The 16294-nt window shown below is 35.9% G+C and overlaps 2 protein-coding genes across 10 annotated transcripts in view; one reads left to right on the top strand and one right to left on the bottom strand.

Annotated features, from left to right (window-relative positions):
• The window catches only part of LOC127510664 (gastrula zinc finger protein XlCGF8.2DB-like), a 186206-nt gene extending 184345 nt beyond the window's left edge, over nucleotides 1-1861 (bottom strand). For 2 of the 6 annotated variants that reach the window (XM_051890529.1, XM_051890535.1), the window contains exons 1-2: nucleotides 1807-1861; nucleotides 971-1120 (exon numbers count right to left, since the gene is read on the bottom strand). In XM_051890529.1, the coding sequence (XP_051746489.1) occupies nucleotides 971-1055 (85 nt within the window). In that variant the 5' untranslated portion in view covers nucleotides 1056-1120; nucleotides 1807-1861. The other 4 variants (XM_051890540.1, XM_051890530.1, XM_051890532.1 and 1 more) reach the window with 4 other exon arrangements.
• A 1229-nt stretch (nucleotides 1862-3090) lies between these two features.
• On the top strand, nucleotides 3091-14016 carry LOC127511404 (gastrula zinc finger protein XlCGF8.2DB-like). 4 transcript variants are annotated; one of them, XM_051892213.1, is made up of 3 exons: nucleotides 3091-3151; nucleotides 3799-4020; nucleotides 11913-14016. In XM_051892213.1, exons 2-3 carry the CDS (start codon nucleotides 3849-3851, stop codon nucleotides 13340-13342), a joined length of 1602 nt encoding a protein of 533 aa, XP_051748173.1. In that variant the 5' UTR covers nucleotides 3091-3151; nucleotides 3799-3848; the 3' UTR covers nucleotides 13343-14016. The 4 variants fall into 4 exon arrangements, with proteins under 4 accessions (XP_051748173.1, XP_051748175.1, XP_051748172.1 ...); XM_051892215.1 differs by lacking the exon at nucleotides 11913-14016 and adding an exon at nucleotides 5624-7199; XM_051892212.1 differs by lacking the exons at nucleotides 3091-3151; nucleotides 3799-4020 and adding exons at nucleotides 8020-8102; nucleotides 9031-9299.
• Nucleotides 14017-16294: the final 2278 nt, after the last annotated feature.

Here is a 16294-nt window from a genome sequence, read left to right as displayed (position 1 = left end):
TTAAAAAACTAATCATAATTAACAACTAACATTTCTTTTTCCTTACAGGCAAATTAACTTTTGAAAATAGAAAAGTATTTACCAAGACTGAATGTGTTGTAACAGCGGAAAATTTCGCAGTGCTGGCTAGAGAGTATCCAGACATAAAAAGTCTATAATAATCCCATTACCTAATCAACAAACTGATAAACTGTGATTTTGATGATTCTGTGATTCAGTGATTCTGATCTAAATTTGCTTTGCCAGTAACAAAGGTGGATGCTGTTTTGCTCAAAGCCGACGTTGATTGGGAGACTAGAGGCGCTAGAGGATAAACATTATTTTAAAGTAACACTCCACTTTTTTTGAAAATAGGCTCATTTTCCAACTCCCCTAGAGTTAAACAGTTGAGTTTTACCGTTTTCGAATCCATTCAGCCGATCTCCGGGTCTGGCGGTACCACTTTTAGCATAGCTTAGCATAGTTCATTGAATCTGATTAGACCGTTAGCATCTTGCTCAAAAATGACCAAAGAGTAAACATAGAGAGTTTGTTCCTCACATTTACATTTTGGGTCTTAATGTGAAGAAAATCCTCTCATGTTGCTGCTACATGGAGTTCAAGAGAAGAAACACACATCCTTGATCAAAATTTTGATAGAAATGTCACAACAGATGTTTCCTTTAGTGCACAATTTGCATCTTTGATTTGAACTGTTTGTGTCGCTCAAAAATATCTGACTAAAGTGCCGTTGAGCAAGGCACCTAACCCCCAATCGTGTGTGTCCACAGTTTGCAGCGTGTGTGTTCACTACTCACTATTCCCAATGTGTGTGCACTAACTGGAGAGGTTAAATGCATCAGACAAATTCAGAATATGGGTTACAATACTTGGCCTTCACATGTCACTTTCAAATATCATTCACTTCTGTAGAGCTGGACATTTTAATGAGGATCAAATGACTGAGTTCAGCTTTGATAATGAAACCAACCTGTTTGTTCCTCAGTATCTTCTTGTTTCACTCTGAATGTTTCTTCAATCCTCAAATCTTCACTCTCCTCTTTAATAAACGCCATCTTTATAATAGTGTCACGTGGATCTCAGTTGCTTCACCAGGAGTTTTTCTCTGTGTTTGGACAATCTGTCATGTTTAAGATGAGAATAATTAACAGAAAGAAAAATAAATCCAAATCTCTCAGTGTGTCTCAGTCAGCTCCATAGTTCAGTAATCAGTGCACTGGTAAAAGAGAGTCAGTCAGAGTGAGAGTTAATGGTCTTAAATGACCTGATTAGACAAAAAAACACTCAAAACTAGTGCTTCAAATTAAAAGAGCACAAATTATACAAACATTTCATATTTGGATATTTGATTTTTCTTTGGTATTTACTGATTTGTAGATTACTTAATAAATTCTACTTTCATGAAAACTTTTGCAGTTGGTTTGTAAAAGTTGTTATTACACGTTTGTGTTTCTGTTTTAACCAGTATGTGTCGTCAGCGCGCGATGGTTCAAGCGATTCGAATCACTGAATCATTATGCGATGCATTTGGTTCAATTGACTCGGAGTTTCGAAAAGGTCCGTTTCTCCCATCACAACATGCCAGCGACCGAATTCTTGTTTACAATAATCTGATTCAAGATATAGGCAGCGAAATGAGACGCACCTTTTCTGTTACTCATGTGGATGCGCTTTACTGACATAAATAACATTCATTAATGTTAAATAAACCATTATAATGTTAAATTCAATGATAAATAATTCATTTTGCATCGCTTGTAAAAACCCTACACTGATTGAACGGTTTATATGTTTCAAAACACAAACCTTTCCTCAGCTGAACAGACGCAAGAACGGGGCGCAGCCTTTTGACGTCAAAACGTCGCGCCAAATTAAAAGCCCTGCTCACTCGCTAAAATGACAAAAGTGCACAGAATATAGTAAATAAATGTCAGAGGAATTCAGAGTAGAATTGTTTGTGAAATACTATTGAAAGAGTATTGTAAAACTGTAATGTTTAGGGTAAAAAACATATCAAATATTAAAAGTGACAAATGTGATGATAAAAACACAGTATGGATTCATACATCACACGTAAGTATAGAAACAACTATAAAAGTCAGTTTGTTTTTTCTAATATTGAAGTGTGGACATATAAAGTTAATTTGAATCTAAAATACCAGAAAATTTGTTTAACCATTATGATCATCCAAGAATCAAAGATTAAAAAGGCAGCAAAAAAAAAAAAAAAAGTCAAGCATTAATGTGATTCATTAAATAGCAGAAAGTATTAATAAAAAGGTTCAGACTAATTCAAAATAAAATGAAACCATGTGCTCCATACACAACCAACACAAGACAATGAACTAAGAATATAAAAGGCTATATATACACAAAATAATGAACTAAATACGAAACCACTGTGAACTGATCAATGAAACACAGGAAATAAAGCAATACAAACTGAAAGTCCATGAAAATGAAACCAAAACACCAACATAATGTGACGACTAATGAGTGAACACAGGCACAGTTTACATCTGCTGAACTCCACAGAAATCTCTGCATAAAAATGTTAATTAACAATGTTAATTTTTCTAGGGATATAGTCATTTTTAGTATATAATGAACTAATATTTACCTTCAGTTCACTTTAAATTTCTGAAAAGAGAGTGTCTTAATAAATTTGGCTTTTTGTACAAAAAAATTGCAAGAATTAATATATAGTTTACTGTATACTTTACTGTAGTGTACTGTATAATCACAGTTGATCAAGTCTGTTTTGGGTGAGTTTTACAGTTAGATCTCTCTGCTCCAATTTAATTTTGATCAACAAATTCTTAATGAGTTTGAAAAATACAAAGTTCTTTCTAATCCTTTCTAATATGAAGACCATTAAGACACTTTATCCTTTACTGGAAATTTCACAAATGCTCTGTGGTTATGAAAAAGCATTTCACACTTGCTTACATGTAGATATAAACTAGAAGCTGTATCGATAGCTTTGGGAATGGGTGAAAAAGAGTTCAAATCTTTTTAATATTTCAATGTTTTCTAAGTGTTCAATTTCTATGATTTTAGTGTGTGGAAGACTTTTATTTTGGTCTGATGACATGATGTCATAAGGCTGCACTGGGTCTGGCTCCTGCATCTGTGATTCAAATGAAGAAAGGTTTGTTTTTTATTCAAAGTGTTTAAATCGATATAAAACTTTCAGACACTTTAACAGAGAACTGTGAAATTAATTACTTATTAAGTGCAACATGCTTTAACAATAATGCATGTTATTTTTATGAGCATAAAGCTCTTCCATGAGTAATAGAAAAGGTGCTTCCCATTTCACCCCCAATATCGTGAATCAGTTTATCATAAATACACGAATTAGGCCACTGCCAAGTAGTGATAGAAAAACTGAGCTTTTCAAAATGATTTAATATTTCAAATCGTCACACGCTGACGACACATGCTAATCAAAACAGTGTAAATGCAATGAGAGCATAAACACAACTTTAAAACTATTAGCAAATGTTTCATGAAATTATAAATTATTAAATGTAATATACAAATCATTAAATACAAATATAAACCATAACTAAATATTGAGTGTCTTAGTAATTTGTGTTCTTTCATTAATTTTTCATTCTAGTTTTGAATGTTTTTGGCTAATCAGGTCATTTAAGGCTATTAACTATTAGTCTGACTGACTTATCAGTGCACTGACAACTGAATTAGGAAGCTGACTAAGACACACCCAGAGATTTAGTTTAAATTCATTTTTATTTCTGTTAATTATTCTCAATTAATTGCCCAAACACACAGAAAAACAACTGGTGAAGCAGCTGAAATCCACATGATGAACTATTATAAAGATGATGTTTATTAAAGAGGAGAATGAAGAAATGAGGATTGAAGAAGCATTTAGTATGAAACAAGAAGATACTGAGGAACAAACAAAAAAGGCCTTTATTAAAGAGGAGAGTGAAGATGTGAAGACTGAAGAAACATTCAGAGTGAAACATGAAGATACTGAGGAACAAACAGGTTGGTTTCTTTCTCAAAACGGCATGATTTCAGCTTTTTTTCCTTAATATGCTCAGTAATTTTTACATCAAAACAGCCGTGGCTCGTCTGTAAGGGCGGGTAGGGCAAAATATTCATCCAAAACATAGAAATCTATATTAACTGAATCAGTGATAAATTGTAAACGTGTTCAGAATTTTATAACAAATGTTTTTCAGATTTTCTAGACTATTTTAAGTCGTAAAGTGAGCAGGATATATTAAAAATTAACATGCGGCTTTGGCAGGCATGTGTTATGATACTAAGCGGGGCAGCGGGCCACAGATTTCCAATGCATATCTGTGGTAGAAAATGGAACTTTGGGGATTTGGCAGATTGCCCCAATTATTTTTACGTTACCTTATGTAAACCTCGCTCCAGACCAAGACGATATCAATCTGCTTCAGCTATATGTATATTAGCCTAGTTGGCATGTCTGTTCTTCCTATGTGGAGTAGCGTATCAAATTAATGAAAGTATAAATCCTTTAGTTTAAAGTTGCGTTCAGCTATTAAAATATAAAGCTTACAAAATGTTTATCATAAACTAACGCTAAGAATTAACAATATTGACAAGATGTTCTGAGATAACATGTAAAATCTCTTTCAGTATCTTATGCCGGGTACAAACTGCAGTAGTTTTGCAGCTCCAATTTTCACTTACAGACAGTTTTGTGGAAATTACTGACAAATGCCCCAAATCGGAGGTAAATCAGTGCTCGTTCACATGAGTGAAAAATGCAGTGTATACGATCAAAGGCACAACCTGAAAGAAGCGCTAATGCGTCGCTGACACCCGTTAAATATTTAGCATGCTAAATATCTGGTTCTGAGTCCTGCAGTGTGAAAAGTGTTTTGACTGGAATTGACATTGCGACCAGCAACCATTCTCTCCTTCATACACTCCCCCCCCACCCCCCCCCCCCCCCCCACCCCCCCCACCTACCTTTTTTAACAGGAAGAAATCCAGTCTCTTCATCTTCTGTTATTTCCTGTATGACTTCTCGTATGTAGTTAGTTGTTGACAATTCTCCCTATTGAAATTTTGTGTAATGTGTGACTTTCGATTCCCGCCTCACACGTTGTCGCCAATCCGTCATGTAATGTGCACCCAACAGCAACTAAATGATACCCCTGACCAGTGTTGCCAAGAATTGGGCCACTTTAACACTGTTTCCGCGGGTGGTTTTTCATGTCTGCGGGTTGAGGCGACTCCAAGTAACATGATATTTAGCCTTTGGAATGCAAATTTTACCAGGGGAACCCTGCCAGAAATGTGGATTTTACCCCCCAGAACACAATTTTTACCGGGGTACCCCCCTGAAATGCGATTGGGCTAGTTTTGAGAAGCAATTGGGCAGGTTTTGTTGAGAAAACCTGGCAACCCTGCCCTAGACAGTCGTGTAGTGTGAGAAGGACAGCAATCAGACAACTTTGAAAATCATGTAGTATGTTCCCGGCATTAGTTGGTAGGATCTAGCCTATATGTTGTTGGTTTTGATGCATTATATGTCTAAATGTTTTGATGCCTGTTGTATGGTGCCATTAAACTGTTGTTAACTTGTTTTGGTCTCTTTTTGCCGTAGACCTGATGCCACTGAAAGAGGAGAGTCAAGAACTGAATGAAATGGAAGTGAAAGGTCATTATGAGAAACATAATGATTTCTTAACTGGACACTTTATTTGCTCACAGACTGAAAAATCTTTCTCACAAAAAAGAGCTCAAAAGACAGGAGCTAAAAGTAATTTCACCTGCCAACAGTGTGGAAAGAATTTTATTCGAAACAAAAACCTTAGAGTCCACATGAGAATTCACACTGGAGAGAGGCCATTCACTTGCCCTCATTGTGGAACGAGTTTTGTTCAAAAAGGAACCCTTAAAAGGCACATGAGACTTCATACTGGAGAGAAGCCATTCACATGTCTTCAGTGTGGAAAGAGGTTTATTCAAAAGGGAAGCCTTAACAGGCACATGAGAATTCACACTGGAGAAAAGCCGTTCAAATGCGCTCAGTGTGGAAAATGTTTTGATCAACATAGAAACCTTATAGTCCACATGAGAGTTCACACTGGAGAGAAGCCTTTCACCTGCCAACAGTGTGGAAAGAGTTTCACTAAAAAAGGAAACCTTGAGGTCCATATGAGAGTTCACACTGGAGAAAAGCCATTCGTATGCCCTCAGTGTGGAAAGAGTTTTGATCAACAAGGAAATCTTGCAGTTCACATGAGAATTCATACTGGAGAGAAGCCTTTCACCTGCCAACAATGTGGGAAAAGTTTCACTAAAAAAGGAAGCCTTGAAAGCCACATGAGAACTCACACTGGAGAGAAACCTTACACATGCTCTCAATGTGGAAAGAGTTTCGCTCAAAAAGGAAGCTTTAACAGGCACATGAGAATTCACATTTGAGAGAAGCCTTAAACCTGCCATCACTGAGGAAAGCTTCCTAGAGCACCTCATAATGCTCATTATATAAAACACAAAAGAACCTACATTGTTTAATAACTTGACTTTAACTAAACATATACACAAGCTTAAGAGAAACTATTCTGATCTAAAAGTGTTTTCCAACATTAAGATGGAAGCAGTTTTCCATAAAATTTGTTTTAATTCAGTCAAATTCACATCAACGACAGCAATAGAATGGGCTTTATTTTATTTATCATCAGCTAATATTAAGATTAAAGACTGCAATGGGAGAGAGAGTGGCATCAGCACTGGTAATATAATTTAGTCTTGCTATTTTCAATGAAGAAAACTTGTGTGTTGAGCTTCAGGATGCGACACTGAACTTTCTGTTTCATTTTCGGCAGTTGAGTCACCTTGCTAAAGACATGCTGAGCTCCTTGAAACATGAAACGACCTGAATGAAAGGAGTTTTCACATGAATCACCATCATTGTGACCTGTGTGGAATGTTTAAGGAGACTTTATGTACTTGATACCTCTGAAATGTATACCATTAACTTTGTTTCATCTCAAAGCTAAGCGCAAGAAATAGCGGAACAAGCTATAAGTCAGTCAGTAATTTTTGTGTGCGTGTGATGTGCTGTGTTTGTGCTTTCAGAGTTGCGTGCCTTCATTGACTTGTGCAATTTAAATCTCGCACTTTAATCATATTTATAGCTCCTAACCTAATAAAACAAGTTGAGCCTACTATGATTAATGATTACCTCAAGATGTGGATCTGTATGTGCGATGTATCTGTATTAAAGGGATAGTTCACCCAAAAATGAAAATTTGATGTTTATCTGTTTAGGGCATCCAAGATGTAGGTGACTTTGTTTCTTCAGTAGAACACAAATGATGATTTTTAACTCCAACCGTTGCGGTCTGTCAGTCGTATAATGCATTGAAACGGTAACACAGAACCCAGAGTTCTAGGTTCTAATCCACCCTTGTATAGTTTTTTTTTCTCATTAAAACCAAAGATGTTCATCAGTGAGGACTGATCCAGAGTCCTTTTAGAGTACAAATGCAGTCGAGACCGATGCAAGCCTCAAAACCCAGACCCATAAAAAATCATCTCGAGAATGGTCTTGAGTACTACAACACTACTCTCTTGATAATTTTTCATATATATGATAGGATATATGAGTCTCATTTACAAAGTCAAGAAAAATAATTCAAGGAGGATACAAAGTTTTTCCACAATTAATTAACATATTGCAAAATGATTGCCTATTGATTTGTTTTTGTTTCTGTGGCCTAATAAAGGTTTGATTTTATTAAAAAAAAACCTTGTTTTTATATAATAATAAATTAATATTTTTTGCTGTGCTTCTTTTAATCGTTTAAAAATAAATTCATCAAACAAAACTTTAAAAAAAAAAAAAAAATGTTGAAAAAGTTTCCAACCCCTGGGATAGTTCTATACTCAGAAATGTCAGAATGTGAAATATTACTCTTTATTTTTTATCATATAATTGGATTTTTTTTTTTTTTTTTTTTTTTACATGTAACTTTCTATGCACTTAAATTTCTCAGCACTACATGGGACTTTTATTTTGATCTAATGACGGTACGTCATAAGACTGCGTCGCGCTGTGATTCGGTTGGAGGAAGGTTAGTATTTTTAAGCTTTTAAAGTGTTTAAATCGATAGAAACCTTTAAGGCAATTTTATAGTTTTTACAAGCGATATAAAATTAATTAATTGTTATTGAATGTGACATCGCAATGCTTTACAACATTAATGAACGTTATTTTTTTGTCAGTAAAGCGCATCCACACATGAGTAACAAAAAGGTGCGTCTCATTTGGCTCCCTATATCGTGAATCAGTTTGTCAATAACACGAATTCGGTCAATGGCAAGTAATGATGAGAGAAACGGAGATTTTCAAAATGTTTCAAACATGACTTTTGCCTTTTATACAGAATCTGACATTACTCCTTATAGTTCTTTTCATCATATCATTGGACAGCATGTACATTTATTTAACCACAAATAAAATTGAATACCTCTGACCCTTTTTTAAATGTTTTCTTTCTAACTTCCTATGCACCTAAATTTCTGCACACTATAGAGCGCAACAGTCTGGTTCCAGAAGTGAAAACTCCATTCATTTTCTCCATAGGGAAACTGATTTTTAATAATAACTTATAAACTTTTAAAGACAGCCTTAATGTGAGTTACAAGGTTGTTAGTATTTGCTTCTGTTGAAGTCGTCGGCCCGCCTTATTTAAACTTTGTTTTAAAATAAACATGTTAAACTTTCATGAAAGTGTACTCTTTCAATTAAATATCTAATCATAACTAAATATTACATGTTTGTATTTTTTTCTAAAACTTATGTTCTTTATTGTTTATTTGTAGTGCTAGTTTTGATTTATTTATTTATTGGCTAATCAGGTCATTTAAAGCCATCAACTCTAACTCTGACTGACACCCTTACCAGTGCACTGATTACTGAACTAGGGAGTTGATTGAGACACACCCTGAGATTTAGTTTGGATTATTTTTCTTTCTGTTAATTATTCTCATCTTAAACAGGACAGAGTGTCCAAACACAGAAAAAAACTCCTGGTGAAACAACTGAGATCCACGTGACACTATTATAAAGATGGCGTTTATTAAAGAGTTTTTGGCATTTATTAAAGAAAAAGAGAGTGAAGACACGAAGACTGAAGAAGCATTCAGAGTAAAACGAGAAGATACTGCAAGACAAACAAAGATGGTGTTTATAAAAGGGAGAGAGAGTCAAGACATTAAGATTGAAGAAACATTCAGTGTGAAACAAGAAGATACTGAGGAACAAACAGGTTGGTTTCATTCTCAAAGCTTAACTATTTTGTTCAGTACATGTTCTTAATTTATTTGCTATTGGCATGTGTTTTTGTTCCATGTCTGCTCTTCTGGGTAGAGTTGCTCCAGTGGTTCTTAAAGGGTTAGTTCACCCAAAAATGAAAACAATGTCATTTTTTACTCACCCTCATGCAGTTCCACACCCGTAAGACCTTCGTTCATCTTCAGAACACAAATTAAGATATTTTTGTTGAAATCCGATGGCTCAGTGCCTGCATAGCCAGCAATGACATTTCCTCTCTCAAGATCCATAAAGGTACTAAAAACATATTTAAATCAGTTCATGTGAGTACAGTGGTTCAATATTAATATTATAAAGCGACGAGAATATTTTTGGTGCACCAAAAAAACCAAAATAACGACTTATATAGTGATGGCCGATTTCAAAACACTGCTTCATGAAGCTTCGGAGCGTTATGAATCAGCGTGTCGAATCATGATTCGGATCGCGTGTCAAACTGCTGAAATCACGTGACTTTGGCGCTCTGAACCGCTGATTTAAACAAAAGATTCATAACGCTCCGAAGCTTCATGAAGCAGTGTTTTGAAATCGGCCATGAGAAAACTTGAACTCCTGAGTTCACTTACTTTGAGATGGGAAACTCTGAGTTTTTGGTTTCAGAACAGCTGAATTGAGTTACTTCAATCAACTCTGAGTAGGTTAACTCAGAGTTAAAGGGATAGTTCACCCAAAAATGAAAATTTGATGTTTATCTGCTTACCCCCAGGGCATCCAAGATGTAGGTGACTTTGTTTCTTCAGTAGAACACAAATAATTATTTTTAACTTCAACCGTTGCGGTCTGTCAGTCGTATAATGCTTGTCAATGGTAACTCCATCTATAAGAGTCAAAAAAACATGCACAGACAAATCCAAATTAAACCCTGCAGCTCGTGACGACACATTGATGTCCTAAGACACAAAACGATCGGTTTGTGCGAGAAACCGAACAGTATTTATATAATTTTTCACTTCTAAAACACCACTATGTCTAACTGCCTTACGCATCCAAATTTTCATTTTTGGGTGAACTATCCCTTTAAGCGCGTGCACCATGACTATGAAAAGCCATGATCAATGGAGCTCAGAAATTCACCATGGCAACAGAACCCGACAAAAAAAAAAAAAAAAGCCTACTTCTGAGTCAATACAAGTTTAATTTTTATCACTGTTATAATATCACATGTGACAACTAGCAGAACAATAAGTTATTGAACTACTATTCATTATCATGGTATCCCACAGGCAATAAATAATTAAATTATTTTTATAATTATTTTATATAAGTTCATTTTCTTATTTTGCAAATTATCTGCCAATGGGATAAGAAAAATAAGGCAGCAGCTATTTACACTAAGTGGAAATAGCATATTTTCTTAGCAATAGATGCTAGTTACAGTGAATGCAAATAGCTGTAGATGCTATTTACACTTATATTGAAAATAGTGATATATTCTATTTACCATGTTAAAGCAGCAGTTCTTTGCAATAAGTGTAAATAGTAATTAGATGCTATTTACACTTTGTATTGGCAAATACATACTATTTGCACCTAAATAAATGTGTAAATGATTATATTTATTAAAATTATAAATACTTGTATCATTATTGAACTTGTTAGGCACTTTACTTCCACTTTTAGAACATTTTCTTCATTTTTATTGAAAATAAATGCCTTTCTGATGTGATATGTGATGGGGAAAAGGGGGAAGAAAAGGAAAGGCGGATTCGAAACTGGGCCAATAGTGTCACATGTTAGCTCTTACATGCCTTACATGTTACTGCCTACACCACTGAAGCCGGTGAACTCCGCACACTTTTTTAACCCCGTGGCATTTGCGGGTAGAGCTGTGTAAATTTGCACTTAGTAATAATAGACACTCCGTATAATCTTGTTTTCTGTTTGCATTAAGATTATTTTATTATTCCACTGGCAGATAATTTTACAGGAAACAAGACTAAATATCTTGTATTATTTTACTTATATAGAAAATGCATTTTGATTCAGGAAATATTAGATATTTGCACTTGAAATAAGACAAAAATACTAAGAAAAGCATTGCTTACACTTTAAAAATGGGGAGGAGACTGAAAGAAACTCTGGGTTTATCGAAGAAAACCTGCTCCTGACCAGGTTAGGTTCACAGAGTAAGTTACCATGGTAACTGACTCTGAGTATAAGTTGCCTCCCTTTCAGAAACGGGCTTGACCTAACTTGCTTTCTCAGGTTTGATATACCTCCCATTCTGAAACGGAAAACCCAGAGTTTCCCTCATTTCAGGGTTAACATGCTCAGAGTTTTCACTTAACCTCATCTGAAACGGGCCTCTAGAGACCCACTGCCCTGCAAAGTTTATTTCCAACCTGCTTCAGCACAATTGCCTATGTGATTCTGAAGAGCTTTTAGCTAAAATCTCCAAGACAGTGGGTTTCTCTGGCTTGAGGACCTCTGGTTTAATGTGTAGGATCTAGTCTACATGTTGTTGGTTTTGATGCATTATATGTCTTGATGTCTGTTGCTTTGTGCCATTAAACTGGGGTTAACTTGTTTTGGTCTCTTTTCACCTTAGACCTGATGCTGCTGAAAGTGGAGAGTCCAGAACTAAATGAAAAGAAAGACAAAGATCAGTATGAGAAACATGAATTCATAACTGGAGAAAATTTGTTTAGTTGCTCACATACTGGAAAGAGTTTTGATCAACATAGAATCCTTAAAGCCCGCAGGAAAGTTCACATTGGAGAAAAGCCTTTTACCTGCCAACAATGTGGAAAAGGTTTCATTCAAAAAGGATCACTTGAAAGACACATGAGAATTCACACTGGAGAGAAGTCTTACACTTGTCCTCAGTGTGGGAAGAGTTTTGATCAAAATAGAAACCTTAAAGCTCACATGATAGTTCACAGTGGAGAGAAGCCTTTCACCTGCCAACAGTGTGGAATAAGTATGTCTACAAAACGAAGCCTTAACAGGCACATGAGAATTCACACTGGAGAGAAGCCTTACACATGCCAGTTGTGTGGAAAGAGTTTCACTCAAAAACAAAGTCTTAAAAACCACATGAGAGCTCACACTGGAGAGAGGCCTTTCATTTGCCAGCAGTGTGGAAAGAGTTTCTCTCTAAAAGAAAGTCTTAAGGCACACATGAGAATTCACTCTGGAGAGAGTCCTTACATCTGCCAACAGTGTGGAAAGAGTTACACCAGCAAAGGAAACCTTGATGCCCACATGAGAGTTCACACTGGAGAAAGGCCTTTTACCTGCCAACAATGTGGAAAAAGTTTCGTTCAAAAAGGAGCTCTTACAACCCATATGAGCATTCATAATGGAAAGAAGCCTTACATATGCCCTCAGTGTGGCAGGAGTTTCTGTCAACAAGGAAGCTTAATGGTCCACATGAGAATTCACACCGGAGAGAAGCCTTTCACCTGCCAACAGTGTGGAAATGGTTTCATTAAAAAAGAAGCCCTTAAAGTCCACATGAGAGCTCACACTGGAGAAAAGCCTTTCACATGCCTTCAGTGTGGAAAGAGTTTTGATCAAAATAGAAACCTTAAAGCTCACATGATAGTCCACAGTGGAGAAAAGCCGTTCATTTGCCCTCAGTGTGGAAAGCGTTTCTCTAAAAAAGGAAACCTTGAAGTCCATATGAGAGTTCACACCGGAGAAAAGCCGTTCATATGCCCTCAGTGTGGAAAGAGTTTCGATCAGCAAGGAAACCTTACAGTCCACATGAGAGCTCATACTGGAGAGAAGCCTTTCAACTGCCAACAATGTGGAAAAATTTTCGCTAAAAAACAAAGTCTTGAACTCCACACGAGCGTTCACACTGGAAAGAAGCCTTACACATGCCTTCAGTGTGGAAAGGGTTTCCTTCAAAAAGGAGGCTTAATAGTCCACTTGAGAATTCACACTGGAGAAAAGCCATTCAAATGTGATCAGTGTGGAAATAGCTTCAGACGTAAAATATTCCTTAAAAAACACATGAGGATTCATTTATGAGAGAACTTTTTCTTTTTTTTGTCATCAGTGTGAAATGACTTTAAACCAGCATAGAAAAAAAATTAATAAAAACATTTTTTTTCAAAACAAATCACCTACCCTGCCTTTAAGGGGATACCCTAGTGGATGAATCAATGTTTTCTGAAGTGAAACAATGGATAAGAAAAATATTACTAACTGTTTTAACGCTTCCAACCAACTGTCAAACATGCATGGGTTACAATCCACTTGTATTACATGGATGCACAAAGATGGAGTCTTTGTTTGTCTTTATGTTACGAAAGGTAGTCATATACATTTAGGATGGCAATGAAAGTGAGTAAATGATAAGAGATGGTGAGGTGTGGTGGGCTATCCCTGTGAAGACTGATATTGCACTCTGTTACCACATAATGTACCCAACCAGTCACTGTTTTCTTACTCGTACTGTAACAGGAACTGTTCAAAGGATCTTTGCGTCTTTTAAATATATATGAATTTTAAACATTCTGTATATTATGTACTTGTGCATTTTGTATAAGAATGTATATTATTAGAATAATGTGCATTACATGTACACTATGCAGTTAGTGTTTTGTGGATTCTGGTCTTTCCTGTCACAACATAACTGCATCCAAGACTTTCACTCTGATACCTGTGTATATACAGTAGTGACAATAAAGAATTTAAATTTATTTGAATTCATATGGTTTTTATAAAAATCCAAATTGAAACTGTTGATGATTGTTTAAAAAAATATACTCCCAATTTTAAATGTTAGACGATAATGTTAACAAAATAAAATCTAAATAAATTGATCAGCATTGTTACATCTATGACGTAATGTTATACTTTGGCTTGGTTGTGTTCCTGCTGTCTTCTTCTCTTTCAGGATTGGTCCTGGGTATAATCCGAGGCTGCTGGCTGGTTGAACCAGAGAAGAAACCCGGACTATAAATTCCCCCGGTATTCCACTGGAGGGAGCTCTCTCTGCCTCTTTGATTGATTGCTCATGGCTGTTTGTGTGTTTGATACTGTGTGTTAGCTGGTGAATATGTCATGCTACAGATTGTGATTTTTGTGCTCCAACCGAGTGCTGTTAGCCACCTTTGATTGTGTGAGCCTTGTTTCTAGAACATCAGTTTCCTGCTTACCATGTTTTTATCTTCTTAACTATTTTGGGAAGCCGTAGGAGTTGAGTGCCTTGTTTTTTTTTTTTTTGTAGGCCAACAGGCCATTATTTTTCTCCTGTTTACTGGGTAGATAAGGAGTTATGTTATTGTATGTTTTGTTTCTTTTATTTTGATTCATAGGGAAGTTTGTTTATTTTTTTGGCATAAGCTCACCCATAAAGATTTTGTTCCAGAATTCTTTTGTTTCTTTCTTTTTCAAGAAATTTTGTATTCACCAAAAACACTAACTCATCGAAAAATGAATGAGAGTAATTAAGAAATATCACCATTGTTGTGTCAGGGATCATAACAGCATGGTAAAAAAAATGGCAACAAGAACATTCTTTGTGTGGATGAATGTAATGAAATGTCCTTTGAGATCTATACTGTCTGACAGCAAGCCACAATTGTAATTTTCATATTGTTTGAATTTTTCAGAATTTAAGGGTTCACCCAAAAATGAAACTCATTATGTACTCACCCTCATGTTGCTCCAAACCCGTTAGTCCTACGTTCATTTTCGGAACACAAATTAAGGTATTTTTGATGAAACAAAAGATGATCTGACAAAACAAAAATAACTACTTTAACAATTGCCATACCCAGTTGACGTAGTGAACGCAGTGCAGAGCTTCCGTGTTCTACGTCATCAGATGATGTCAAACTTTTTTACTGAGTCCACTCCCTCTATTGGTTTGGGAGGATTTTTTCAAGGGAAGTGGTTTGTGGAAAAATTGATTAGAATCTGAAAGGTTTTACGGGAGTTGCACCTTCTAGTCTTAAAGTCCAAAGTATACTTCAGTTTTTATGCATACACGAGGGTCAGTGTAAAGTTTTTTGATTGTTTGTTTGTTTGTTTTTTTGGTCAGTGTACAGTTTTTTTGTTTTGTTTTGTTTTTTTGGCAGCAATTAGTCCCTCGGGGTGTCAATTCACAAGGTAGTCAAAGAAAACCTGCATAAACGACAGACTGTGCAAAGAGGTTAGAAAGTACCCTCATTTTTACAACTCTAGCATGAAAGAAAACAAATTTATTTATATGGTTTATAATTCATGTAGAGAGATTGCTAAAAACTGCGCATGTGGTCGAACGTCTATGTACGTGTACGAGTAAAGTGAAGTATACTTTGCAAGGGTGTGTGTTCGATTGTGTGCGTATGCTACCCAGGGCTTAAAGCGTACAACTCTGCTTGGTTATGGTTTACATTGTTTTGTCTCTCTTTTAACGTTTCTTTATTTCCATTCTAATTTCTACTGTTTACACATTCTTAGTCTACTGTTTTGAATCTTGTCATTTTGTAACTGAGTTGTAGTGAACCTAAACACAGTTTTATTTAACAAAGTAAATACAAACTAGATAAACTTGGCTTGACTTGACATGACATGGCTTGAAATAAACAGACTCACCAACCAATGGGTTACAACATCAAAGCTAGACAAGGGATAATAGTAACATGAGAGCTTAAATACAAAAACTTGGAGAACATATGACAACAACAACCAATGGGCAGAGGACACAAGGGAACCAATGACAAACAGAACTCAGAAACACATGACCATAAACAACCAATCAGCACATGACACATTGACTAAGGGAGCACGGGAAGCATGACACAAACTGCATGAACAAAATGACAAAATAAAAGATATGAAATCATGAACATGAACAAAACCAAACATGATATGTTTGGTTTTGTGCCCCCTCAAAAAGGGTGGCTCCAGATGCCCTTTAGAACCCGGCACATGGCATGCATGATGTAAAGAGGCTCTGGCATGGCCACAATAATGGCTGGAGGCTCAGGC

Source organism: Ctenopharyngodon idella, chromosome 4, assembly GCF_019924925.1.
Source record: "Ctenopharyngodon idella isolate HZGC_01 chromosome 4, HZGC01, whole genome shotgun sequence".
NCBI lineage: Eukaryota > Metazoa > Chordata > Actinopteri > Cypriniformes > Xenocyprididae > Ctenopharyngodon > Ctenopharyngodon idella.
The sequence above is the reverse complement of the archived record's forward strand: the minus strand, read 5'-3'. Positions and strand labels throughout refer to the sequence as shown.

Bases quoted from the DNA above. Each gene is read 5' to 3' on its own strand.
- LOC127511404 (XM_051892212.1), top strand. From the start codon at position 9,101: ATGGCGTTTATTAAAGAGTTTTTGGCATTTATTAAAGAAAAAGAGAGT. The intron at 9,300-11,912 runs GTTGGTTTCATT...TTTTCACCTTAG, and splicing joins AGATACTGAGGAACAAACAG to ACCTGATGCTGCTGAAAGTG.